At 52.5% G+C, this 25,990-nt stretch overlaps 5 protein-coding genes across 5 annotated transcripts; 4 read left to right on the top strand and 1 right to left on the bottom strand.

The window, feature by feature from the left end:
* Positions 1-3,053: 3,053 nt before the first annotated feature.
* Positions 3,054-4,415, top strand: CPAR01_03217 (NADH:flavin oxidoreductase/NADH oxidase; the record flags this gene model as incomplete). Its single annotated transcript, XM_060487504.1, has 1 exon — positions 3,054-4,415. The coding sequence occupies one exon, from the start codon at positions 3,054-3,056 to the stop codon at positions 4,413-4,415; it is 1,362 nt and encodes a 453-aa protein (XP_060354832.1).
* Positions 4,416-9,916: 5,501 nt separating this feature from the next.
* Positions 9,917-10,632, top strand: CPAR01_03216 (GPI anchored serine-rich protein; the record flags this gene model as incomplete). Its single annotated transcript, XM_060487503.1, has 2 exons — positions 9,917-10,467; positions 10,527-10,632. The coding sequence occupies 2 exons, from the start codon at positions 9,917-9,919 to the stop codon at positions 10,630-10,632; spliced, it is 657 nt and encodes a 218-aa protein (XP_060354831.1).
* A 1,647-nt stretch (positions 10,633-12,279) lies between these two features.
* Positions 12,280-12,573, top strand: CPAR01_03215 (uncharacterized protein; the record flags this gene model as incomplete). Its single annotated transcript, XM_060487502.1, has 1 exon — positions 12,280-12,573. One exon carries the CDS (start codon positions 12,280-12,282, stop codon positions 12,571-12,573), a length of 294 nt encoding a protein of 97 aa, XP_060354830.1.
* A 3,714-nt stretch (positions 12,574-16,287) lies between these two features.
* On the top strand, positions 16,288-17,619 carry CPAR01_03214 (RTA1 like protein; the record flags this gene model as incomplete). Its single annotated transcript, XM_060487501.1, has 3 exons — positions 16,288-16,658; positions 16,985-17,395; positions 17,475-17,619. The coding sequence occupies 3 exons, from the start codon at positions 16,288-16,290 to the stop codon at positions 17,617-17,619; spliced, it is 927 nt and encodes a 308-aa protein (XP_060354829.1).
* Positions 17,620-22,212: 4,593 nt separating this feature from the next.
* Positions 22,213-23,636, bottom strand: CPAR01_03213 (uncharacterized protein; the record flags this gene model as incomplete). Its single annotated transcript, XM_060487500.1, has 3 exons — positions 22,213-22,701; positions 22,803-23,093; positions 23,172-23,636. The coding sequence occupies 3 exons, from the start codon at positions 23,634-23,636 to the stop codon at positions 22,213-22,215; spliced, it is 1,245 nt and encodes a 414-aa protein (XP_060354828.1).
* Positions 23,637-25,990: the final 2,354 nt, after the last annotated feature.

Genomic DNA, 25,990 nt, shown 5'->3' with positions numbered 1-25,990 from the left:
GTGTGTGTGTGTGTGTGTGTGTGTGTGTGTGTGTGTGTGTGTTTGCCAGGTATGATATTGATAATGTCTCGTGTCTCAGACTTGAAGAGGTCACTTCATCGTCGTCTGATATTGTCTTCCGTCGAGGAAGAAGAGGATACGACTGTGATCGTGTTTTTCGCCTTCCCTTTGCTGCGATGCCACTGTCGCCACGAACATATGAAGTGTTTGTTTGAGTTTGGTGGCTTAACTTGACAGTGTGTCTCTTTGACGTTCTCATGTGGGAAACCCTTTGGAGAGTTTGGACTCGCTGGTAAGTTCGACTTCGAGAATGGGGTTCTCGTGATTTGGGGACAGGTGTTGAATCTCTGTGAAGTACGGTAGTAGGGAAGGACATTGAGTCCTGCATTCAGCTTGAAATTGGGATCCAGGGAAGGGGGGGGGGGGGTTGTGTTGTGTGGATGTTGAGTTCCTAGGGTAGTCTTTCTTGTAGCCATGGTTCTTGGGCTTTCAACCTCCTCCCTTTCTCTCTAGGTTCTCACGGGCGGGAGGTACGAAGAGAGGGAACCAGCAAATAACGGGCGGCGAGCTGACCAGGTTCTATACTTTCAAGTAAATCGTCTTTTCTGTATTTACATTCGTTGTGGATCGTGAGACAAAAAAGATTGAGCCCACGAACGCCGTGTCCATTGCGTCGTGAGAGACAAAGACTCTGACGTTTGACTAGAAGACTTGTGTAAGTCCATCATCATTGGCAACGATACCAGCAGCCATTGGGTTCGCCTACTCCTGGGAGTTGAAGGCACTCTTCTGCTTGCTTACTCGTCCCTCGACTTTACCGAGGTAGAGGGTCCGCTGAATCCAGGATGTAATTTGGGCCGGAAAGGGAAGATCCCGTGAATCTAGTCGGCATTTTTCTGCCTTTCTTCTATCATTGAGGCGAGATTTCTTGCAGAGAGGATGTGGGAACCTATCCAACCTTTTGGGTTTCTTACGCCCCCACAAGGTTGCGGAAGGGGATTAATTACTCTTTTTATGATTCTGTTTTGAGTAGATAGATATGTTTTTCATTCTCGGTGTGGTTAGTATGACGTATACAGTTTGTAACTCCGCATTGTTGAGATTGGAAGAGATCGCCTCCCAGACACCTCCTCTCACTCTTTCCCCAATAGCTTTCAACCTATGCGTGGGGGAAGCTGTGCAAGCTACTACGTATACCAACTTTTGCAAGTCTAGATTCGCATCGGCCTCAGCTAGCTAGAAAACCAAGAGACCATAATGCACGTCATTCGACCCGAAATAGTCTCGAGCGAGAAGCTCCCATGATATAGGTCCACGTGAAGTAGAAAAGCCTGTCCCGGCTCACCTTTTGAGCAATGCTCAGCCCCCCTCCTCTGAAGCCCTAGAGCTTAGACTAGTAGGAACTTGAAAACCCTGCATTTAGAAAACCGCGACCTGTGCCTTCTGCAGGCGCACATTCAGTTATTTGGTATGCGGCGTCTTGCCAACTCGACCAACGAGATGAGACTAGTCGACGCTCTAGCTCTCACCCAATGATCCCTTCAATCAAGGCCTTTAGGTGAACAAGGGACCTTGATTCAAGAACTTGAAGCAGTCACTCCGCTTTGGCATGTGGCTTTACCGAGAAGGAAACAAAGGACCTTTCGTACCAAGGACCAAGGTATGATGGAAACTTTATATTAAGTGAAGACGAGATGGTTTACGTGCAGGACTGACTACAATCACCCCGAGTCCAAGTTTCCTCGAATTTCGTCGGAAATACTCCGTAGCGCTTGCCTATTTGGCATGACATCCACCCGACCTCAATTAGTAAAGAACACGAATGAGAAACACATCTGGATTGTTTGACTCAAAAAAACTCTCGGATTTATAAGCATCAGCTATAACGTTACGAGGAAGAAGAGAAAATGGGCCCAAGAAGACCAAACCCCTCATCTCAAGGCTAGGATGAACCGCGGTTAGTAGGGGAACGGGGGATGGTGGGAACAGGAGGGGTCCGCCGCCCAACTGTCAATTCAACCCCGCTAGTCATGTCAACTCAAGGCCAACTTTCTTCAGCAGACGGACGCGGCCGACAAAGCTTCTCGGTCGTGTTATGGCATAAAGATTGAGACGGAATTCGCGACCCAAAGCCACCACAGCGCTTTCTGGTACACGAGCTTTGAGTGAACGAGTTGTGGTTGACACCGGAAGTTACCCGCTTTGCAAAAATCATGAGCCACCCCGTCAACATAGCGTCCACCGGCTGAGTAAAAGAGTAGTTATAGCTTCATCGAAACTTCGGCTGAAGAACCAGACAATACTACTCAATCCCACCTCACGAGACGGGGTCTGTAGGCCGGCTCGACAAATCTATCCGGACCCCAAAGAGCGGTGACATGTTCAAACGCCACCAAAGAAAAAGTGACAAAGAGTCGGTAACTTACACACACCCCTGACCGGCCCGCACCGCCTTGGATTGCTTTCGCTGTATCGGTGTGTCCCCCCACAAGGCCCGGCACCTAAACTGGGGTGCAGGGGGGAGAAAAGAAAAAGACGGCAGCAAAATCCATTGCCCTCCTTCCAAGTTCTAATGCCGAGGCAAATGCCTGCATATCTTCAGCAATGCGTTTTGCCGCAGTGGATTCGATTTCCCAAGGCTTTTGCTCCTCCGTCTCGGACGAGCTGCGCGGCCTGGAGGCGCGGGAGGCCTTTGGCCGGAACCTGATTCTAGGCCCGAGGAAACGGAATTCCCAGCGGGAGTGCCTAGCCAAATCCACACGATGTGCGCAACCCTTTCCGCAACGGAATTCGAATGGGACGGACCACAGATATAGATCCACACGTCTGCTGTCGAAGGGCCCCCCTCCCCGAGTGGTCGGTCGTTCCATATGTAGGGCCTGGCTCGCAAGTAAAGTACAGGCTTCTGCATTCCTCTACAATCATCCAATCGAGTGAATCGTCGAATCGTCGAGCCTGAACCCGTCACGAACAGCATCTTCACCCGTGGAATACAAGTCTGCGGCAGATCAGATACCTACCGAGAGAAAGTCGTCAGCAATCATAACCTTAAGATGACTCCCCGTTATCCCGGCCGACAGGATGTCGACCCGACACCTCTGGCCCAGCCGCTGAGCTTCCCCTTCTCGACGGCCGTCGCCCCGAACCGCCTCATGAAGGGCGCCATGTCAGAGCGTGTGTGCACATGGGATGTCGCCAACCCCTCCAAGCGCGGCGCTCCCACCGAAGAGTTCCTGAACCTCTACCGCAATTGGGGTACCGGCCGCTGGGGCGTCCTCCTCACGGGCAACGTAATGATCGACCCGGCCCACCTCGAGGCACCCGGAAATCCAGCCATCTCCCTTGAGCACCAGCCCGTCGAGGGTGACGAGCGCTTCGAGACTTGGCGCCGCATAGCTGCGGCGGGTAAGGCCGGAGGCTCTCTCCTCCTCGCACAAGTCGGCCACCCGGGACGTCAGGTCGTCAGCGCCATCCAGTCAGACCCTGTCTCCGCCTCGGATGTTCAGCTGGTGACGGACTTTGGGGGCATGACGTTCGCCAAGCCGCATGCGGCGACGTTGGAGGAGATCAAGAAGCTCACGGAAGGCTTCGTGCACTGCGCCGAGTACCTCGAAAAGGCCGGATTTGACGGCCTCCAGCTCCACGGCGCACACGGCTATCTGATGGCGCAGTTCCTCTCGCAGACGACGAATAAGCGGACGGACGAGTACGGCGGTTCGCTGAGGAACCGAGCTCGATTCATCACCGACGTCGCCGACAGCATCCGCGCACGGACGGGCCCCGGGTTCGTCATGGGCATCAAGATCAACAGCGTCGAGTTCCAGGAGTCCGGATTCACGACCGATGAAGCTGCAGAGCTGTGCCAGCTCTTGGAGGAGCACAAGTTTGACTTTGTCGAGCTGAGCGGCGGGACGTACGAGAGCTCTGGGTGGCACCACAAGAGAGAGAGCACAAGGGCCCGTGAGGCCTTCTTCCTCGACTTCGCGGAGAAGATCGTGCCTCACGTGAGCAAGACCAGGACCTACGTCACGGGTGGCGTCCGCTCAGTCGGCGCCATGGTTGATATCTTGCAGGCTGGACTCGATGGCGTGGGCATCGGGCGGCCTGCTTGTGCGGAGCCGAGGTTGCCCAAGGACATATTCGAGAACGGCGTCAAGAGTTGTGTCAAGCCTCTGCTCGACGAGCAGGACTTTGGTCTTGGAGTCGCCATGGCGGGATCGCAGATGCTGCAGATGGGCCACAACGAGGAGCCCATGGACCCGTCAGATCAGAAGGCGACAGAAGGCTTGGTGAAGGACCTCACGGCTTGGAAAGCTCGAGTGGCTGAAAGCAAAGGGCAGCTGTACGGGTTCGCCAGGCTGGAGTCGGCTCCCGTGTTCCCGTATGGCGGGAATGCTGCCCCGGCAAGATTGTGATTGGAGCCTCGGTCGTCATGAATGTCCCGTCGTTGCCTGTTCGTATACGAGAGGGATATCAGAGTTCGTGCTACCGGGTACTGTCTTGGTTTCTACCGAGACATGGTATGGTTGAGCTTTGTGATCTGCTGTGAAGACACGGCGGTGTGTGTAAAGTACCTATTTAGACAATGTCTCCTCAGACCCGCGGATAGGCAAGAGCCAAGGGGCTCTGAGAAGAAAATTCCGCTATGGCAAATCGCCAACAAGTCTGCCACTCTGGGAAACGTCTTGAAACACAAATTGGACCCTGAGACGCGATTCTAGATGCTATCGAGAGCCGTATGACGGAGAAACAGACGTGGACCCCTTGCGTATGGTTCACCTGAGTCTTCCCAAGTGAATCATGACTCGACAGTGCAGAATTTGGTTAGTGACCGGACTTCTAGAGTATCACGTCCAACTGAGTACGCGGGACCCCATGGCTTCGACTGGCGTGGAACTGTCTGTAAGCCAGAAGGCTCGCACTCTTTTTCGGTCTCGCTTTACAACCTGGTGCATGTGCTCAAAGAGATGCACATGGAGGGTTCAGAAATGCAATAGATACGGCAGGCCGTTTGATAGTACATAGTGACGTGGACAGAGGAAGAATGGAAGTGTATAAGACACCGCGTACGAGAATGTTCGCCGCTCGGTCTCTTCGCACCTCCTTCAGTCGTGTAAACCTGAGCAGGACAGAATAAACGGCTCGTGAATATCGACTCCGTAAGCGCCCCTGAAGTCAGCATACACGACTTAGAGTGTATGTAGATTGAAACTCTGAGATCGGTAGCAGTGGCACACACTCGGCTCCCGATCAGCTTTCCTGACAATTACGGTGCTGAGAGCATTACTCCTTTCGGAATTTTGCGGGGTCAGAGGTGGGTTCGCAAAATTGCCCGAGATTAGCTCTTCGTATGGCCGGATTGCTCCTCTCTTTTCACCTTCACCCACGAGGAAGTTCGAAGTAGCGTATTGGACGAAATTATAGAGAACTGGGCCTGATTTCCACTTGCCTAGAAGAGAGATAGGCCTTCCACGACTCGAAATAGCATATTCAAACCATCTCGATTTTAAGTTGTCGCACCGGTTCCGATGAAGAAGAGGATAGTGATAGGCAACCGGTATGAAGATCCGAGAAGATTGGCTGCATGATCTACGAGTTGATGTGGCGCCGAGCGTCTGGTGAAGCGGAGCGGCATGGTTCGTCCGACTCGACAGATCCATGGATGATCGGAAGTTTTGAGAAAACAACCAGATGATCAGCAGGAACATGTTTCTACTGTTTGCGTTCGTACGCGACAGAGTTCCACGACACATTCAATCTGTGAGTGTGACGCTTTCCACCGACAGTCTGGTAAGCGGACAATGCTCTTCATGCGCCAAACATGTCGAGGGACGCCTCTTCTTTCACACTACTGCCCGTCCAGCACATGGCGGCGATGGCGCTCGCCTGGAAATTGCGCTTCCTATTGGAAAGTGGTCATGCTGCTGGCCTAGTGATCGATCAAGATGCGGGAAAACAAGGTATGGCCCGGTGGCGTGTGGCAGTGTGGCCAAATTGCAGTCGACCCGATGAGGCCGCTGGGGCGCCGGAGGTAGGAAGAGAGTAGCTAGAGCCGAACCCAAGTTTGTAATGGTGTGGCCCCGGTGTGCTCGGCCATGGCCGTGTATGTTCATAGGGTGGCCGCACTGAGTCGCGGCTGGTTAAGGTTATCATTGCTCCTAGAATCCTGTTCTGTCAAACGAACCTGGGTTTTGTTTCCAGTGGCCCTCTCACGGAAAGTAGCCGCGGAGGTCGAAATCATGCCCATAATCAAGCACTTTCGGCCGACCATCGGTCAGTGCCCACTGCGCCGTATAATCTGTAGGTACTCGTACGGATAGAGCAGGGCATATGCGACGTCATAAGGGTTGATGCAGCATGGGAGTGCGGGTTGAGGGAGCATCAGACGATCTTGTGCATCCACCGTGGTGAAACGCGCGAAGGCCAGCTCGTTAGAGCCCTTGGCCTGCGTGCCTGCGTGCCTCGTGGGGCCTGCTGAGATACCGCTGATGATAAGCAACAAGGATGTGTCGATTATGCAATTTGCAAAAGGTTGGACTGTCGAGACTCGAGCCAAATCATTCTGTGTAGCCATACCGGGCTATTTGCTCATTGCGTCGAAGAAGCCGTCGCACAATGTCGCTGTTGGGCGTCGCGCAAGTCTCATAATGTGATTGAAGCACGAGCACTCATTCAATAGAAAGAGCCAGTAGCGCCACGACTTTTGGATGAGGCGGCGTCCAGACACCACTGCCAAGACATCGTGGCATACAGGTTGTCAGTCGGTGGTGGCTGGTCCAAGGAAGAGAAGGGACGTCGAGGCTAAGCCGGTTCGAGCGGCATTATGAAGTGCCGGGGCGGTCTGCAGAGAGGAATTTGGAGATTAAGATTGGCTTTCTGAGCTTGAAAACACACGGGCAGTGGTCCGTGATTCTGACGTGTTGACAATGCTGATCTGCTGCGTAGCGACGCTGGATGAAGCCGCGGAGATTTTGGGTGACAGTGGACGACTATGGAGGGACACAGGGATTGACAGGGGAAAAGAGGCTTGGAGATCCAGAGGGGGGACGGCGGTTCGAATGCGACTAGGGTCTGTTTACCCAATGTCAATCCCTGTAGGCCTTACTGCGTACATATCGCCTGTCGATTCTCGAGTCGGTATCCGTATTTCGAGTCCTGTGTAAGGGCCTGCTTTGGAGTTTGGCGTTCCCGACTCCCGCGGCTCCGTACATCCTGTGTATGCTGTGTGGGTGTTATCATGTCGTGGGCTGTGGGCCGTGGTGTGGTCGTGTTGGGTGACAGTATTCTCCTCTTTCAAAAATACGGGGATGATTTGCCGTGTGGCCCACTGAATAGCGATGGATACTCTCAAAGTGGCTCTCCTTTGAGTGACAGCCATCAGCAGGAAATTAGACCGCCATGGAGCTGGAGGGGAGTTGTTCGTGGAAGGGAAAAAGATTGACGACTCCTAGACTGAAAAGGGGAAGTTGTGAACATCATTTGCGCTTTCTGATCTTACGAGTACGTACCTGTCAGCGATGAACCCAGCACGTGCCGGGTACGTATCTACAGGATATGTACGTACTCGGGTGGAAGGACGTTGAAATGTTTTGGGAAACAAAAATGCCCACAGCTTCCGCAGATTGTTCCTGCATTAGTTCAAGAAACCAGGTGTTTGTGCTACTCCCTCGAGTTATGCCTGCTTTGTGCAACTACTACACTACGGTACCCTACCCCTGGCTAAACTGTCAGACTTCCTTTTCAAAATGTTCAGGGTCAATCAACAAAGGGTGAGGGGCAAAGCACAGGTGCAGGCCACAGGGCACAAGGCACAACAAGGCTTTGCCAAGGGAAACCGGTACCCCTGTCTTCTGGCCCGAGGATGTCTCTTTCTCTCCTCTTTTGGCGGAGAACCCTGTTCCTCGTCTTCTCTCTGTGTTGTTGGCGTCTCTCTCTTCTCTTCTATTCTCTGTTCAGTTTCTGTCATGGCAGTGTCACTGTCTTCTGCCGCTAACGCTGACACTGCTGCACCTCTCATCGAGTCCTCCCTCCTTTGGTGAGATGATCATCCTTCACCTCCACATTTCGGTGCATTCCCGCTGCCCATCATCTCTCTCAGCTGGGCGGCCTCGCTGCCTCAGCGCTCAGCTCTTCCGCTCCTTTGTGCCATTTAGCTCTGAATAATCTCAAGGCGACTAATGCCGCGGGATGTCTCTCCCTACGGAACATTCTCTCTCCCTATCTAAGGGTATGAAGTCGGTCTCCTGGTTTCAACCACAGCAACGTGGTCTCGCTCGCTCCCGCATTCCTCAGGCAAACCTTTTCTTAACCTCCTCTTCCTCCGATCTCTCGTCTCACTCTCACCCGTGCTGCCCTGGCTGCATCTCGGAGACTGACGACCACTTTGTCCAGCCGACGAGACAGGGTAAGGCGAGGCGACTGAGCGAAATAACGACGGCCTGGATCTGCGAAACTACGGCCACTCAGTCACCCAAGTACCGAGTACGGCAGCAAAGCCTTCGGCTCGCACAGCTTCACACCTTTGCCAGCTGTACCGCGTACAAAGTCTCACCGAACCATCCACTTGCCCAATCAGACATTCTATCCCTGTGACCATGAAATGTGCCACTTTTTGGCTCGCTTTCAAACATTGTTCCATGGTCCTTGATTGATTGACTCGTGCTGGGCAACCTTGCCTCCCAGGATTCTCGGGATCAGAGGAGGCACAGAGCGTTGACCAACTCTCAAGAGGGCCCGAGATTGGCGAACCCGACCATGAACAGCCACTTTTACTCTTTCACTCTTTTCACCGCCAGTGTGCAAACGCTCATATGGTTGATAGCCATTCACCCAGTGACAGATTGTCCAGCTGGACGTTCAATAGACGCCCAGCACCTGTCATATGGTGCTAGCGTCAGCGGCTTTTCTCCTGCAAGTGTGTGGATGTCTGCCTCTTTCCTCTCATTCTCTCCTTTTCGTTGGCGCAAGTGGCCAGCGTACAACAAGTCGAGAGCGAGATTGCTGTGCTTCATTGCGCAACACGAACGGGGAAATTGAAAGAGGCGCCAGAGATCCAATGAAGCTTAACGGGGCCGGCGCACAACTCCAGCGGCTACCATCAAGCAATGGCGCCCTATCCGGTCGTGTTCTCGACCCTCAATAAGCGCTCACAACTCATCTCTCTCTCTCCTCTGACCATAGGCTCCCACAGGCTACAGCCATGCGAGAGACCACATACTGCAGTCCAGCAAATAAGGTGGCAACGGCGTTTTCCCTCGCGTTCTGCCACTAATGTAGCGCTATGCAGATGGGATCTAACCCCGGCCTAGAGTCCCAGCGGAAAGGCCGGGGTGAAAAACAAGGGTTCGTTGGCCGGCCTGGTCTGTACGGGCCAATTCGCCCAGGTGCTCTTTTGGTGCCATCCAACCTCTCCACCAAACCCCTGGATTAGCGTTCATGGGGCTGGATGTTAGCAGGCGTTGTGTAATTTCCCACTCTGTGTGCCTCGTTCCATGTCGCTCACTCACTCTCACTTGCTGTTGCCGTTCATGGGCGTCGTTGGCGGAGTGCCTAGCGGAGGAAACGGGAGGGGACCTGACTGACTCTCTCACACACACACACACCTTGTTCTCACTCTCATTCTCACTCGCCCATTCATACCGGGTAGAGGGGCCGTTTGAGTAAAGGACTCGCACTTGTCCAACATGGCCTATTAATATGCTGCCGTCCTCCCCGTTTGCCTTCAAACCTCTTCTTGTTCTTCCCTCTTCAGCCAAACAAGCCTCATCAATCTCAAGCATCCGCTTTTGACTCAACTTTGACTTCGGTCGTCCATTCTTTACCAAAGCTCTCTGCTTAAAAACACTCGCTCTCTTAATCCAACCAAACCAACAACTTCGTTTTCACGAAAACCCAACCCCCAACAACTCTATTCAAAATGCGTTACGCTGCTGTCGCCCTTGCCGTCGCTGGTGCCGTCATGGCCACCGCTGACGAGCCCGCCTCCACCGTCTTCTCCACCAAGTACTTCACCATCACCTCCTGCGCTCCCGAGGTCACCAACTGCCCTGCCCGCAGCACCGTCGTCTCCTCCAGCGTCGTGGCCGTCCCCACCACCCCCGCCGTCTCCGTCACCGAGTCCGGCGTCAAGCCCACCGCCACCGCTCCCGTCGTTGTCGTTCCTCCCCCCTCCGGCGGCAACAGCACCGCTCCCCCCTCCGTCCCCGCGGTCCCCAAGCCCACCACCGAGAGCGGTGCTAAGCCCGTCCCCGTCACCACCGGCGGCGTTGCTCCCTCCGTCTCTGCTCCCGCCACCCTGGCCACCAGCGCCGCTGCCTCCGTCTGCGGTGGAAGCTCCGTCAAGACCATCTCTACCAGCGTCACCACCGTCATCCCCACCGTCATCTACGAGACCGTCCAGATCCCTTGCCCTACCCCCAGCAAGCCCTCTGCGACTATCCCTGGTGTCCCTACCGGTGGCAACGGAACGTGAGTACTTCCAATATCAAAGATGAAGACAATAGACCAAGATGCTAACTCCGAATCAGTGCTGTTCCCCCCACCAAGACTCCCGTCACTGCCGGTGCCGCTGGCCTGACCGGCTCCGCCATCCTGGCCGCCGTCGCCGGTGTTGCCGCCTTTGCCTTCGCATAAATTCCTTACTCTTCTGGACATCTCTTCTGAGGAAAAGCCAACCAAGGCTACGGCAGTTTACGATCAAATCTAACGGGTGTTCTTTTTGCTGGGGAGTCTTGAGAGGAAATGTAAAAAAGAGCCCTTTCTTTTTGTACATTGTATCTTAACGGAATGCAAAAACAATACCATTTGTACCTAATCTTCTAATTGTATTTGGGGGACGTATGGGATGAGCGCAGATGAAGTAACCTTGCGATTGAGACATCGAGCGCGAGGGACTTTGGTTTGGCTTATTCCCGACGACCTGGCTTTAACGACGAAGTGTTTGGGGAAAACATATCTTTACCAAGAGTGATTATTCGCGACGTGACATTCGCTGCTCAGAGCGATTGGTGAGAGTGATATCGAAGAGGGGGTGAAGTGATGTCCCTCAAGTGAGGTGACTTCCGCCTTACAGCGACCTTCCCCGGACTTTTTCAAAACGCCTTACAATTGGGAAATTAGACGGCAACTATCCGCATTGATCATTATCCTTCCCCATCTGCGGACGACTCCGACGGCACCGGAATCCATCAGCTCAGACCATTCTATGCGTACGGGAGTACATACACACCGAATCGAAATAACCATCAGCAGACAAAATAAGCAACCAATCGAAACGGAATCGAACGAACCACTGTCACTTCGGATGACTTTTTCTCGGCCAAGACTTGAGGACGTGGACGGGTCTATGCAAGGAACAAGGAGGATCGACCCTGTCAAATGATCTTGTCCACGCACCCCTGGGCCCTCCTCACACCTCTCACCATCTCACCTTCTCAGTGTGTGTCTCTCTCGCACAGGCACAGGCACAGGGGGTGCAAAAGAACAACGGCCCTTACGGTTTACCCCACAGGATCAACTTTGAGGGACTTTCGGGAGATTACGATTTGGACGAACGGGTGGCCGCGATTGGTCGGACGGTACCCCGGTCGCAATTTGGACGAAACGCTCGGCTCCGCCCAATGGGATGAACGGCTTCCCCGACGACTTCTCTCCCACTCTTTCCTGCAGCCTGCACAATTGTTCGGGTTTCCTTTCGTTGTGCACATCATAGCAGAACCTGCGGTCAGGGTTCACCGAGGGAACGGCGAAGATGAGAGGAGGGGAGGGAAGGGGATTACACCACATCCCATCCATGTGCTGGGGGAAGTTTCGCAAAAGAGTCAGCCTGGCGCGCGCCAGAAAAGGAAGGCGAATCGATGAGAGAGAGAGTCTGGGTGTTCTGGACCGTATCCCATGATTTCATTTGATCACCTCCCAAGGATGCGAGGCGCAGTTCCGCCTTGGATTTCGGAGGTTATTTTCTATCCTTCTTTTTAAGGTCATTTTTGAACATTGGAGAACCTGTGGGTTCGCCTTCCTCGTTCATGCAAAGCTGCAAATCTCCTTCCATTTCGGCCTTTCGTCATGCTGCGGGTATCCGTACTTTATGATGTATTCGTACGGATACCTCTGCGGATCGCCGGATACATCGTTTCTGCAATGTTCCCGGGAGTCTGGGGAGATGACACGATGAGGTTTTTGGGTGAGCTGCGGGGGACCCTTTCTCGGTCTCTTCCGAGAGGGGGGTCTTCGTTTCCATTGATCGACAGTGTCGGCCTTTTGGTTGTCGTTGCTGTCGTGATGCTGGCTGGTTATGGGATACTGTCGGTGTCTTGGGGCATTGGATGGTGTGTGTTTGGTCTTTTGCAGTCTTGTCGCTTCTACTTGATAGCTCACTGTCGTATCACGTTGCTGAGCCGTGATACGGTAAGAAATTTCGCTATGAGGGGCGTTTCTTTCTTCCTCGAGGTGAGACTTGTGACGGTCAAGATGATGTCTACATCGTGGGTCGAGGGTCGCTCTTTCATTCGTTCGAACAACTCCATTCAATTTGTCTATAGTACTCCGAGTCTTCATTTCGAAACGCAAAGTTGATGGTTAGAAAGACAAGTGTCTCTCCGTCATCTCTCCTCACAGTCCAAGGTGGCCTTCCAGTAGCTCTAATTCCTGCTCACCTGCATCAAAATCCTAGGTGTTGTCGCCTAAGCAGATATCAAGGTGATTGCTTGCAGGGAAGACGACCGACATTGGTTCCCGAAATGAATGGTAGTTCCCCTCTGAAGCCGTATCGAAAGAAATGCCCCCCCCCCCCGGCAACTCTACTGTTACAATTGACGATGCGGAAATATTCATCCTTACCAGCGGATACTTTGTCTCCCGTGGGCAACCTCAGCGGCGTCTCACATGATGAGGCGATTTCGAAAGTGCGAAGTTCATATTCGAATTATTCCTCGATACAGCGGGAAAGTCAGCAATGCAACATACGTCGCACGATATCTCAGCATTACACATCATTGATCAATGACTAAGAAGTTCCCTCCGCTCTCGACCTGGGCGGCAAACACGACACCGCTTTTCACCGTCCCCTCCTCTGCGAGCGCTAAAAATGGTCTGCCGGTGCCGCAATGCGGCGTACAGTTGATCATCGGGCGGGCAAGACGGCCGCTGAAGCAAGATTAATAACCTGTTACAAGAAGGGGCAGTCACTATGTTGACCTATTCTCCTTTAATTCATTCGTATCCTAGACCACTGGCATCGGTGTCGATTCGTCGCCATTTCGGACCTCGAGCATTACCACATGAAGAGGCCATCGGTCGCTGAACGATCCCTTAGGCTTACTAGCCCATCAAAGTCAATGCGAAGAGAGTGTTTTCCCGAAGAATGTCATGCAAAACGTTTCTGCCATGTGTGTCAGGGGAAGAGGGTTCTCCTTCCTGGTTGCCGAGTTTTAATAGAAACAGTTTTCCATTGCAAGCCTCTTTAATTAACTTCAAACCGTGGCATTTGACCATCTGAATCGTCAACCTCTGCGGCCTCTCGAAATTGGAAAGGGATCTTTGAAGTACATCTTGCTCTTAATCTTAGAAATGGTCGCTCTTTCTTGAAACAAGGAAACTTTGACAGAATGCACATGTTTGATGTAGAATACCATTCACCTAGCAGAGCTGCGATTTGGGCCAAACGACTCGCGACCCATGTCTGCCAAGTCCATTTACAGTGCTGGGCCTAAAGATAGCTTCAGCCTCAAAGGCTGCGAATGTGCATATTTGTCGCGTTGTGTGGCCATTGTGTAACATAAGTGCCGACTTACTCGCAGTAACGCTAATATCCCATTTTAAGTGAGCGACAATGCTCTTGTTTTGCAAACGCTTAGTTTCAAGTATACTCTGAAGCCGTATCGTTCAAGTAGCGCCTGCTTATAATTACAATAATAATTATTATTATTCCCTTCCCATCCTCTGGTTCATCTCTCTCGGCTACGTCCGATGCTTGCGCCAAGGGTTCGTATCGAGCACGGCCGAGGTCGAGAGCTACTTAGGGTACTGCGTATAAGTGGGATCAAATGTCACACAGCCGCGGTCATTTTGCGTGCGAAAGTGCGGTGGGAAAGTTGGCATTGCTTGCTTTTCCACCTGAGCAAGATCGCGTCACTTACACCGCCGTCTCCTTAAGCCACTTGCTGTACTTCAACTTTCAAAAATAATTGAAGCCATTCACACAATCTGCGCCATAGCGATGAATTGCTACAGTGCCATTCGAATAGGGAATAGACGGTGGCGTCCAGGACAATGTCAGAGATGGGTGCTTAAACGACAGCCTCCGACCAAAAGTAGTTGTTTGTCGAGAACCTTACCGTTTCGGAGACGGCTCCACTTACGTTGGTCCGGGACGGCGGTTCGAACACGGGCCGAGAGGGGGTGCTCGATCGTCGGCAGGGTCCACTTTGCGGCCGTCAAGGTGCCCTGCCGCATTAAGCGGCCACAACCGGCATATTACAGCTGCCAGGCAATTGGTTTGGCTTTTTCATCATGCAAGGCATCGCAATCATGGAAAGAGCGAGGTGCTCTGTAGTCACAGTTCTTCAAGGCTCGACGAAGCCGTTGGCTGTTCTCTAACAGGCAAGGTTCCACCTCCATTTTTCTTTATTGAAGTCGGGAGTTGGCTAGGATGGAATCCCAGGTAAACGCTACACTTTTGTTGGCTCTGATAGCGCGATTCGACCGTTCTTCGATCGAGCCTTGGCGTTCGGGGTCAAGCAGAACATCGGAGCTTACGTTGCCACGGCCCAATCCAACGCCGATGCCGACTCCGAGCGCTGGGGCCCGACGGACGGGGACAGATAGCTGAGCCGACAGCAAAAAGTGCAACAAGTCCAAAGATCATCCACTTCAGGTACTGGGTATCGTCAGCGGCCGAAATTCAGCCAAGAGTCTTCAGCCCTGATACTTTAATCGTCGATGACACGTCGACTCTTCAGGCCTCTTGACTTCATCAGCAAGGTAGAAATGCAGGCAAGGTAGTATGCAAGCGCCCCAGCCCTACAGCCTCGAAATCATCCGACGTCCGTTATCAGAACCGCCAACCGGGAAGGCCACGCGCATCATCCCATCAGTTTTGCTCTTACCGAACACGTCGTCTCGACCCAATCGTCATCGAATGTAGGTAGATAAACCTGTCATCCCGCCTCACTGGAACGGACGTTAGCTTACCTTAGCCCGGGAAGGTCTCCACTCATTCCGCTCGCACTCGGCACGCACAGACCAAGCTTGTCCTACCTCCGACCGCCGATTTCTCCACTTATTTTCCTTCCTTCTTCCACTGAGCTGAGAGATTGGAGCTCAAGGCCGGCCCCACTCCCGCACTCGCTTAACTCCAGCTAAGCAAGCTAAGACAACCAAACAGCCAAACCCGCGATGATCGATTCCCAGCCAGGCGTGCCAGACAACCAGCCAAGCCTCTCTTCTTACCTCCGTCGTTCCCTCCCCTCGTTGCTGGGCGTGAAGCCTGATATGGAGTCACAGAGGGTAAGTATACCAAGGAATGGGGAACTGAGCACTGCCCTATGCCGTTTGCGCCAACCAACCAGGTTCTCTAGAATCAGCCTCCTGTTTGATTCTCCGTCCACATCAACCATCATCCTCCCTTGGCAGCCTACCTAGTCAAGCCACCCGCCCGATGCGAGATGTCTCTGCCCTCCCGTCGATGCGGATGCGAGAGAAAATCTTAGGCGCCGCCATTTCCATTCCCCCACGTCTACCTACGCCTCTTTTTCTTCCTTTTCCTCCACTTTAGCCTACATGAGCTTATTCTTGATCACTCCAAAGTCTAAGAGAATGCGAGAGATGACCTTGTGCCTGGTATCCGTTCACTATTGAGTGGTGACGACTTATCCTGTTCGTTCGTTCGTTCACGGTTGGGGCTCCCGCTCAGCCCAGTAGCCCGGTCTAGCGAAGTAGAGCGAAATGAGAGAAACCCTTACTCCCTATCGAGAAATGTCTCTCTCCCTGCAGATAAAGCGTATATATCATCTACCCTCTTTCCCCGTGCTCGAAATGAAAGGTGCGATGTTTGCTTGTTGGTTCCCAAACTACCTCACTTTAGCCAGGCCCGAGCTCGAACAAATCCGACTGTTCAAGACATCCCCTTAACTCCACTGGCACGTAAACACGACGAGACAAGATAAGGAGCTTGACAACCACCTCGACTATTCCTCACACGCACCTCTTCTTCTCTCTTTCTTCCGTCGCCTCCCTAGCAGAAGAAGTTCCAATCACCGAAAACGAAAAGAAACCTCACCATCAACAACGATGGCCGGCCCCCGCCCCCCTCTCCCGCCCTACATCGTAACCTTCGGGCCCAAGTCAAACTGCACCCTCGACATCTGCCCGCTCGAGTACAGCCTGTACAAGTACCGCCCCAACCTGGCCGTCAACATCCTCTTCCTCGCCCTCTTCGCCCTCGCCGGCGCCGTCCACGTCTTCCTCGGCATCAAGTGGCGCCAGTGGTGGTTCATGGCCTTCATGCTAGCCGGCTGCCTCAGCGAGATTGTCGGCTATGTGGGCCGCATCATCATGTACAAGAACCCGTTCGAGTTTATCGCCTTCATGCTCCAGATCGTCTTCATCACCAGCGGGCCTGTGTACTACACCGCCGCCATATATGTTACCATTTCAAAGGCGTAAGTTGTGTTTTTGTTATTCTCTGTTCTTGGGGCTCCCGTTCAGGTTTCGCTCTCATTGCTTTTTCTTTTCTGGACTTTCTTTTCCCTTTTCACTTCCCATCCCGTGAGGGCTTATTGACAGCTGTCTCATCGTCGAAAACCCCTTACCTCCTCACACAGCACGTCGCAATCTAAGATCATGCACATCTGAGTCCTCTTTCTCTCTCTCTCCCGGCCGAAAAGCAAAACATAGCAGGGGGCCCGGCCCGATCTAGCATCACATTTCACTCAAACTCAGATGAACACACAACCCAGAAACTGACTCGTCCTTGTCTCACAAACAGCATCGAATCCTTCGCCCCAGAGCTCTCCCGCATCCCCACAAAGTACATCTACTGGCTCTTCATCTCCTTTGACGTCTTCTGCCTCGTCCTCCAGGCCGCCGGCGGCGCCCTGAGCACCACCTCCTCGGGCAGCTCCGACGTGGGCGTCGACCTCGCCATGGCCGGCCTCGTCATCCAGGTCATCGTCCTCGTCGCCTTTTGTTCGCTATTCGCCGATTACATGATCCGGTACACGCGGTCCGACGTCGCGCGGGCGCTGACGCGTCGCGAAAAGACGTTTTTCGGGTTCCTGGCGCTGGCGGTCGTGCTCATCCTCGCGCGGTGCGCGTACCGTGTCGACGAGCTGAGTGAAGGGTATTCAAATTCGGATAAGATCACGAATGAGGGGTTATTCATTGGGTTGGAGGGAGTGTAAGTCTTTCTTTCCATCTTTCCCTGCCATCGACGTTGGCATATGGTGGACTTTCCATGCTGACACGTCTTTATTTAGCCTCATCATTTGTGCAGTCTTTGCGTTATGCCTTGGACACCCTGGGCTTCTGTTTGGCAAGCCTAAGGCTTCGAACGGTGTGAGAAAGGAGTCGAGTGTAGAGAGCGGCACCGAGAGTGCCGCGGCGGAGGTGGAGCGCAAGTGAATTCAGATACCATTCTGCAGAGCGGGACTCGATTTAGCAGTGTATTTTCTCTTTGCGTTCTTCTTTCTTGTAAATGAGCGGACATCGAAGCGCAGCCCTGTTGCTCTCACCTTGGTTGGGTTTGAGTTTCCTACGGCATTAGAAGCGGTATCAGTATGACATGAACACATAGACACGGCGATAAACGACACTAAAGAACATTGAATCATATCCAATAAGACCAGCATATGAACCAGCCCACTACATTGAAAACGCTTTGTGCAGTAACGTAGTCGTCAGCAAGCTTACGAAACAGTACAATGTCAACGGCCAAGCGCCTTCTCCTAGTTCGTGTCGTCGGGCCGGTTTACTGTCCCTATTTAAGAGCAGCTGGTTCTCGCTGCCCATCGCTGCGGTCTTTTACTTACCTTAAAGCCGTATCGGATTCTTGCATCGGGGTCGCCTGTGTCACCGGCTGTGCGGTCTTCAGTACCAGAGCCGGCGTCGTTGAAGGCCCTATAGATGATGGCATCTTATTCCCATCAATCATGTTCAGGCAGGATAGGAGCCCCCGTCCTACAATTCCCTTGTGGCCTAGGTCAGAAAGGAATTGCTAATAGGAATCGATAGTTGATAGTCTGGCCAGCCCTGGAAAGTCGGTTTTCCGTAAGTTTTCTGCCATACTCTTCAGTGTCAGAGCGAGACGTCGAGCTTGAAACGTCCGACTTGACCATCGGAATAATGGCTAATACGGAGGAGAGAAAAACATGGTAAAAAGGACTATTTTTACATAGCCATTGTTTCGTAAAGATCCTGATAGAAAACAAACGCATGCAGCTGACGGACGGAACATTCAATCGGCCTTTTGCCGGGAGCGCGCGATTTCAGCTATGACTGCTGGATGAGCAACATTCAAGGAATACTCGCTCTTCGGGCTCATCCTTTTACCTTGAGCGAACATCACCTGAGATCAATGTTGTAGGAAGTAAATATACAGGGTCGAGTCTCTTGACTTCCTTGGGTCGGCGCTGTTACATCCCTCTCATTCCAGAAAGGGCACCAGGGTTCTATCCGCAGCTGTTTTTGTCTTTTTTTGTCGTCGAGTAGAACTCTTTACTATATCATGATTGCTACTCTCCCATCATCGACGAAGCTCAAATTTTCGCAAGTAAGCTTTCAAATGCTCGCTAAACTAAGGGACTCCGCTGCACACATCTTGTCGGCGACGCTATTCACGGTAGCTATCCACGCTCTATAACGGGAAACCCGCTGCAAAGAAATAATATTAATGGCCGACTAAATATTATCTATGACTTCTTTGAGGCACAGGATGTAACCGGCGAAAACCCCCCTTTTGGCCTACTGTGCCTAAACCGGCTTTGAGAAGTTCTTTTCTTTCGTGTCGTTTGAGGGGCATCTCTAGCTCTATTGATACCTTACAATGCTCTTAATACTTCAGTAAGATCTCAGCGAGCCATAGGTGTTGAATTTGCATCAGTGGTAGACAAATCGTGCCTTAAAGCACGACTAATACCTGTTACTAATATTACTGCTTTCCACAACAAGAAAGAGATTAATCTAACCACACCCTCCGTCAAATCTCCTAGCTTATTCTTTTATGTATAAATTTCGAAGAGTGACTGCCTGAAAGCGAAATGAGTATGCTCTTAAGCTAAACCTTCTCTCACTCTCACGCCCTCCTCTCGTATGTCACGCTACGTTCGACTACACTATCAATGGTACCCAGATTAGGACTGACACCCGATTCGGCACTTCTACCCATGTCCCTATTTTTTGGAAGATCCCAAAGCGACTGCCGTCTTATAGCCTGACTGATACTTAGTTGCTAGTTCGCTTAGGAGCCCGGCACAGTCTTGGGCCTTGAGAAGGATAAGTAGGACATCTCCACATCGAGTGCTCTACGTTGCACGGTCTCGCCTACTTATACACTCGTGAAACCAAGCTAGAAAACGTATTTCGGAACTGTCTCATCCTCCTCGTTCATCTTCAGTTGGCTGCCTCAAGTTATCCAGAGCTATAGTTCTGGCCATTTATATACGTACGCCTCGCATAACATATTGGACAAGCATCGAAACGGACAATCCAACCACAATACTCCGTGCAAAATGAGTCTTGACAGAGAAATATTGACAGGTCGTAGAAGCTGAGAGGAAAGTCTTCCGTCCCGAGCCCAGAATACAGACTATCCGCTGATAACGCTTTGAACACGTTCCTCCCCGTCGACCACAATCCCCCTTCGTGGAGCACTCGTCTCCAGAACATTCAAAGAAGACGGCAGGAGATTTCGGACAGGGATTTAATCGCCCTACACTCCATCTCTCGGGGTCTCCCCCGGAGCGGAATATGGAACAGGTGGCTTACAAGCGGAGAACTTCACCCCGACACCAGGGTAACAGCCCTGGATCCGGATACCTAATTGTTGCGAAGGATACCTCAAACTTATTTCCAACAATAGTCTGTCGCCCCACTGACTTTGTTGGCCAGGATTCTGGCGATGAAAACCCGTGTCAACGAGATGGTGCCACTTGCTTGGATCCCACTGATACATACTTCCATGCTTCTGCCGTCCGGAAAGCGCAATGGCTCTCGATAAAATGGTACGATAGGAAGTGGCCCATTTAATGTCGTGCGCGCACGTCTGAAACCGTCGCAAGCCGTCAGTAAGAGGTATCCCTAGACACATGCTTGTGCTATAGGCCCGTACTTCACACTGGCTGACCATGTTCACACGAAACCGACCCCCCCCCCCCAACATTCGTAGATGGTCGGTCCCGTTCTTTAAAATGTCCCATGAACCTTTAGGAATCTGATGACTGAGCACACATGTTACCTGCGAGGTGAAGACGATGTAGTCGATTGCTATATTTGGCGCCCCGGCGACCTTCGTCTTGGTCCTTATCGTGAACAATGTAAAGGGGATATGGAAAGCGCTGCATATAAAAAATACAGCAGACAGCGCCACCGCCGCCATCTCAAAGCTCCATTACATGGGTAATTGTTCGTATTAGAATACGCAACAGACGGGAACCGCGGAAAGATGATAGCTGGCAAGGATCTCGATTTTTGGAAACCCCCAGTGTTCAACGCAATAGATATGTCGTGCGGACTTGGGTCTACTACAAAAAGGACCACTCCACTGATTAAACAGCGGAAGATGGCAGCCAAAGTTGCCGAGTTCTGCAAAACGCGAGATGATCCTACTTCTTTTATACCTGCAATCAGATGCCGACCTCCACTCACTCTCGGCCAAGCCAAGGAAAAAAGACTACGCACTGGCTTCTGACCGATGGGACTACGTAAATGTGTCTTATTTCCATCAACAAGTGAAAAAGAGCGCCTGCGTGCTCGCGAAATCATACCACGATTTCCCGCACACAACAACACGATGCCTACATCAAGCAATTAGAGATTTGGCAGCAAGACACCGCTCACCAGAGCAACATGGGTCACCATGGCCTCACCACTCCAAGCGACACCGCCGTCCGCGGCATCTGAGCTGCAGAACCCCAGGGCAGCTTCCCTAGCTACCTGGAACATCTAAACTCTTCATACAACCAACACGCCCCCATGTACCTCAAGATACTAGGTACCCGCTCACAAAACACAACAACAGCAGTCAACCCCTGGAACGCTATCTATCCCATTGCCTTGAATCGCCTGTTCATCCTTGTGAACCTCATTACCAACCACCTCGTCGACCGCGCCGAGCCAAGCGCCGATCCCCGCGAGAAATTGGGATAACCCCACTCAAACCCCGTACCCGCGCCGAACGCGGCCCCACCAAACCTTCAGCAAGCCCCGCTCCCCCTCACTTCCGCCTCCCCCGCACCGTCCCGCTCCGAGAACCAATCCACCACCCAACCCCGACCGACCGGCCGAAAGACAATTCATAATATCATCATCTCAGAAAGTCACATCCAACATCAACGAACCTCATCACAGCCAAATCCAAAACTTAGGTCACTTTTTCATTAGGCATATCAATAGCGAATCAACGACGCAAGTTCTTCGTTCATGCAGGCAAGAAAAAAATTTGTTTTTGGCTTCGCCGGCATTTCAGCTCAAGCTCAAGCTCTAGCTTCCAACTAAGGCAATAATAGCGCCCATAACGCCGTTTTCTCATGCTGTAGATTGTGCAGCTTCTTCCATGAAGCTAAGCTGACAACTTAGCTTGGGGTTGCAAAAAAAAAAGTGTGACCATCCTTCCATCATGAGATGCGTACAGGTTTTGCCCAGGAATTACATCTCTCTGACAATAAATCAAGCTCTCCCTCCTCCATGCTCGAGAGGACCCGATCCGACAATGGGGATATATCCCAATCCCAACTTCATGCAGACATACCGAAGTATTCCCCTCCACTCCCCTCATCTCCCTATTCTGAGCCATGATAATGGCGCGGTACTATCATCAACCCATTTGCTGCGACGAAACATCATGCAAAAATAAAGAAAAAAAAAAAGTTCCGACGCGGGACGCGGTCGACGATGAGTCGGACCGAAACGATGCGATGCAAGTCTCCCCAACATAAAACGCCTTTTTTTCCACGAGCCCCCAAAACCCAAGATATATCCATCCACCCCACCAACGGCGCGTCATGACGAAGTAGAAACGGAGGATGACGAACCCCTCGCCAAACTGAGCAGACTGCTCACGATACCACCCGAAACAGCACTCGTCGGCTCGTCTTCGTCGTTGCCAGCTTTGAGGTTATCCATATCGAGACGCGGCAGGACGCTGACTACGTTTTGAGATTCTTTCTCTTCTTGCACTTGTGGTGCCTGTGTCGTCGCCACTTCGGCCTCGGCGGACTCCTGCGATTGCGCGGGCTCGTCCGTCTCAGTCTCCTCGACAACCTCCTCCTCGGCGTCCTTCTCGGGAGGGCCATCACGGCTTGACGGCGGCTGCACCATGACCCTCGGCAGAGCCCTCTCCGCCGTCTGCGTCTGCGTTTGCATATTCGTCTCCTGCGGTTGCTGCCCCGGTCGCGGCTTCACCTCCAGCTTGTCAAGCGGCACGTTCTCCTGCCCTGTCTGGAGCTTGTAATTCGCGAGTCCGAGTTTTAGTCGAAGGATTCGAGCTTTCTATAAACCATCAAAGTCAGCGATCTTGTTTTTCAAAATTTCGATCCAAGATAATGATCCGGCATAACGAAGGATTAGAATTGAAATAAGAAAAGTCGTACCTGTCGCGCCTCCTCGCGGGTCAATAACCTCCTCGGCCTCGGCGGCGGCAGGGTCCTGGCCTGCTCTGCGTCTGGCTCGGTGAGGATGGTGGTGTTTTGGGATGTGTCCATGGCCGAGGTGTCGAACACGGCCGACGTGTCTGCGGGGGACGCGGAGCGGGTTCGCGGTGTCTCGTGCCGCGACCCTTTCTGCTGTTGTTCTGGCAGCAGTTCGTTCTCGCCCGGCACCACCTCGGGTTCTAGTTGTTGTTCGCTTTGCTGGTTCTGCTCTTCTGATTGTTCGCTCTGGGTCTGTCAATGGCACGCGTATCAGTACACCAATTCCCAATGTACGTTGTCAATTGACTTCTTTTTGAGATATCTTCTCACCTCCGTGGCATCGGGATCAACGTCCATCTCCATCTCCGTCTGTGCGGGAGCCGGCGCGGGAGTCGATGCGGCCGCGGATGCAGATGGAATAGCAGGAACTGGTGATGTAGCCTCAGGTGCCAGTGCAACTTCTCGCGCAGGTGCAGCTACAGCTACGGGTGCAGCGGTGGTGGTAGTAGTAGTAGTAGCATTAGAAGCAGCGGCAAGAGCAGAGGCGGGCTCCTGACATTGCTTCTTCTTGGGAACAAGTGCGTTCTCGTCAAAGATGTCGACGGCGGCGGCGGCAAAGGACCTCTTGAGATTGAGAGACTTGACGGGGCTGCCGCTGCTGTTGCTCTTACGCGGCGATTGGGGCGCCGCCCCCAGCTTGGAGTGTTTGTGCAGCTTCGTGGGCGACGATATCGCGTTCACGTTCGCGTCCAGGGGCGCGAGGGCGCGTCTCTTTGCCGGCGATGAGGGGTCCATGACTTTTTTTCTTTTTGGTGTTGCTGCTGTGTACGTGCAGTGTACTGTGTTTGTGTTGATGGGTTGGTAAAGACCGTGTTATGTGTATACCTGATGGTTCCTTTTTCCTCTTTCCTGCACCACCGTTGAAAGTTTGGAGGAAAGGGAGCTTTGGGGGGGAAAGGGAAAGGGAGGGAAGAGGACGTAGTTGGGGGTCTGGATCCTCGGAGCGGTTGATTGGAGGTTAGGTGGGTAGGTCACGGAGTAGTTTGACGGGATGGGAGAGAGCGTGTTGATGTGGAGGAGGGGGGGAGGGATGAGGAGAGTTGGAAAGAGGCAGAGTAAGGCACCTTAGCTGAAAAGCCCCAAGGTAATTCCCAGTAAAGGTACACGCGGAGAGAGAGAGAGGGATCCGGAGCAGAGTGAGAGAGAGAAAGAGAGAGAGAGAGAGGAACAGGAAGAGGAAGAGGGAAGAGTTGCTATTCCCACGCAAATCGCCAATTTACAAAAAAGCTCTCAAGCGAACTTCTCGGAGCGTGTTTCGTGGCGTGCCGTGGATGGAGCTGGGCGACGTGCAGTGCTGGGGGTGATGGGGATTCGGGGGGGAAGAGGCACGCCCAAGAGAGCCCGTCCACGTCCAGTGTCAAGGTACCTCTGACCTCTGAGCCTAAACCCAACCCGACCTGGAACGAATGGAGAACGAACGGCTCCCGCCCGCGTGCAGCTGTAGCAACACAAGAATGCGGTAACTAACCCACTGAACGTAAGCCTCCGAGCCTCTGAGGTGGCTTCCCTTCCCGCCCTCTGCCCGTGCGTTTTATTTTCTAAACAAAACAAATAACAGCAACAAACTGTTTGTTGACGTTTGACATTTTGACGTCTGATGTTCCGGTACTCAACGTTACAAAAACCTTGGTTCCCCTTTGAGAACTTTAGGGAGAAGAGATGAAATTTCTCACAACCAAGGGGGGGGAAAGGGGAAAGGGAGCTGTCTAATGTGTGTTGGTCAGGTATTCCATGGGATACCTCAAGGTATGATAATGATCCAGTGTCACACACACACACAGACAAAGACGCGTAAAAGGGTGGTGCGGTGCACCTCTGACCGTTTGTCTGAGAAGGAATATGTAGGTAGAATGGTAGCGTCTCAGGGACCGCGTACCCGCGTTTAGTAGCGCACTTTTCCGGCTTCTTCACCGCATGAACATCACTATAAAATAGAAAGCAAACCTGGCAAAAAAAAGAAACAAGAAAGAGAGTAAAGAGAACCGCCCCAAAATCGCGGCCCGCTTTATCGCCCCCTGTCTGGTGGCTGGCATACTCAGTCGCGTACCCCTGCTGCGTCAAAAAGTCCAAAACCCGCCCGCGGCACGTCACTGCTTTCGTCGGGTCCCGTCACCTACCTACCTACCTTACCTTACCTTAACACGCTGCACCGCTGAGAGTTTCCAAAAGTCAGGGAACCTTACAGTGCATTATAGCGCTCTTCAGGGGCGCTGGGGAGGGGGGGGGGGGCGAGAACCTAGAACTACCAACCATGTTCCAGACCGCGGCTTACATAAGTACACCACCCACCACCTGCAGTGCAGAAGAAGAGTAGTCCCCAGAGGCGCGTTGCAACTTTTCCAGGTAGGCAAGGGTCCGCCTAGCCACCCGGTCGATCGCATCTGGCCTAGCGCTAACGAGACATGGAAATGCAGGTACCGGGGGACACGCACCCACGCACCGTTCAGGGTCCACGCCGCTGGGATCGACGTGACACCTCTTTCCCGCCCCAAAGAACCGACCTAAGGTACCTACGGATACCCTTCCCGTCAACTGTTAGTGAATTTGGGGTAATATCAACCACCACGCGTCGTTTGGCCTTGACATTGGCGCTTGACTGGCATGGGCGAGTCCTCCCTCCTCCCTCTTCTCATTTTCCACCTGTTTTCAACTCAAACGTGCTTGTTTGTAGCTTCAAGCCTCTCAGGACACTCTCGGACATGGCAACATCTCATAATCACAGTCTCACGAGACGCTCGTTTGTAAACTCGGGTATCATTCCTCTCGCCCTTGCGAGAGTTGCGCTGACGCTTTCGTCCTCGCCAAGGAAACTAACTAAAACAATTCGGCCTCCCCTCCTCCCATACATACAACATGTAGAAGTAGCTGTCTCTCCAAATGAAATAATCTTCAAAAGACAGCAAAGAAAAGAGAAGTGAAATGTAATCATCTTCGTCGCATCCTCAAACCACCCAGGCAAACAACTTTCTCCGTATACCAATAAGAAAAAACCACAAACGCTCGAAAAGAGACCAGCCCAGAGCCTGCACACTGAGCCAGTCTGCAACTCTGCCGGAGGAACGCCGAACCCTTTGCTTTTCCCAATGCTA

This window comes from Colletotrichum paranaense (assembly GCF_030867605.1).
Source record: "Colletotrichum paranaense strain IMI 384185 chromosome Unknown Scaffold_2.1, whole genome shotgun sequence".
Taxonomy (NCBI): domain Eukaryota; kingdom Fungi; phylum Ascomycota; class Sordariomycetes; order Glomerellales; family Glomerellaceae; genus Colletotrichum; species Colletotrichum paranaense.
Note: the sequence above shows the minus strand (reverse complement) of the source record. Positions and strands in the feature narration are given on the sequence as shown.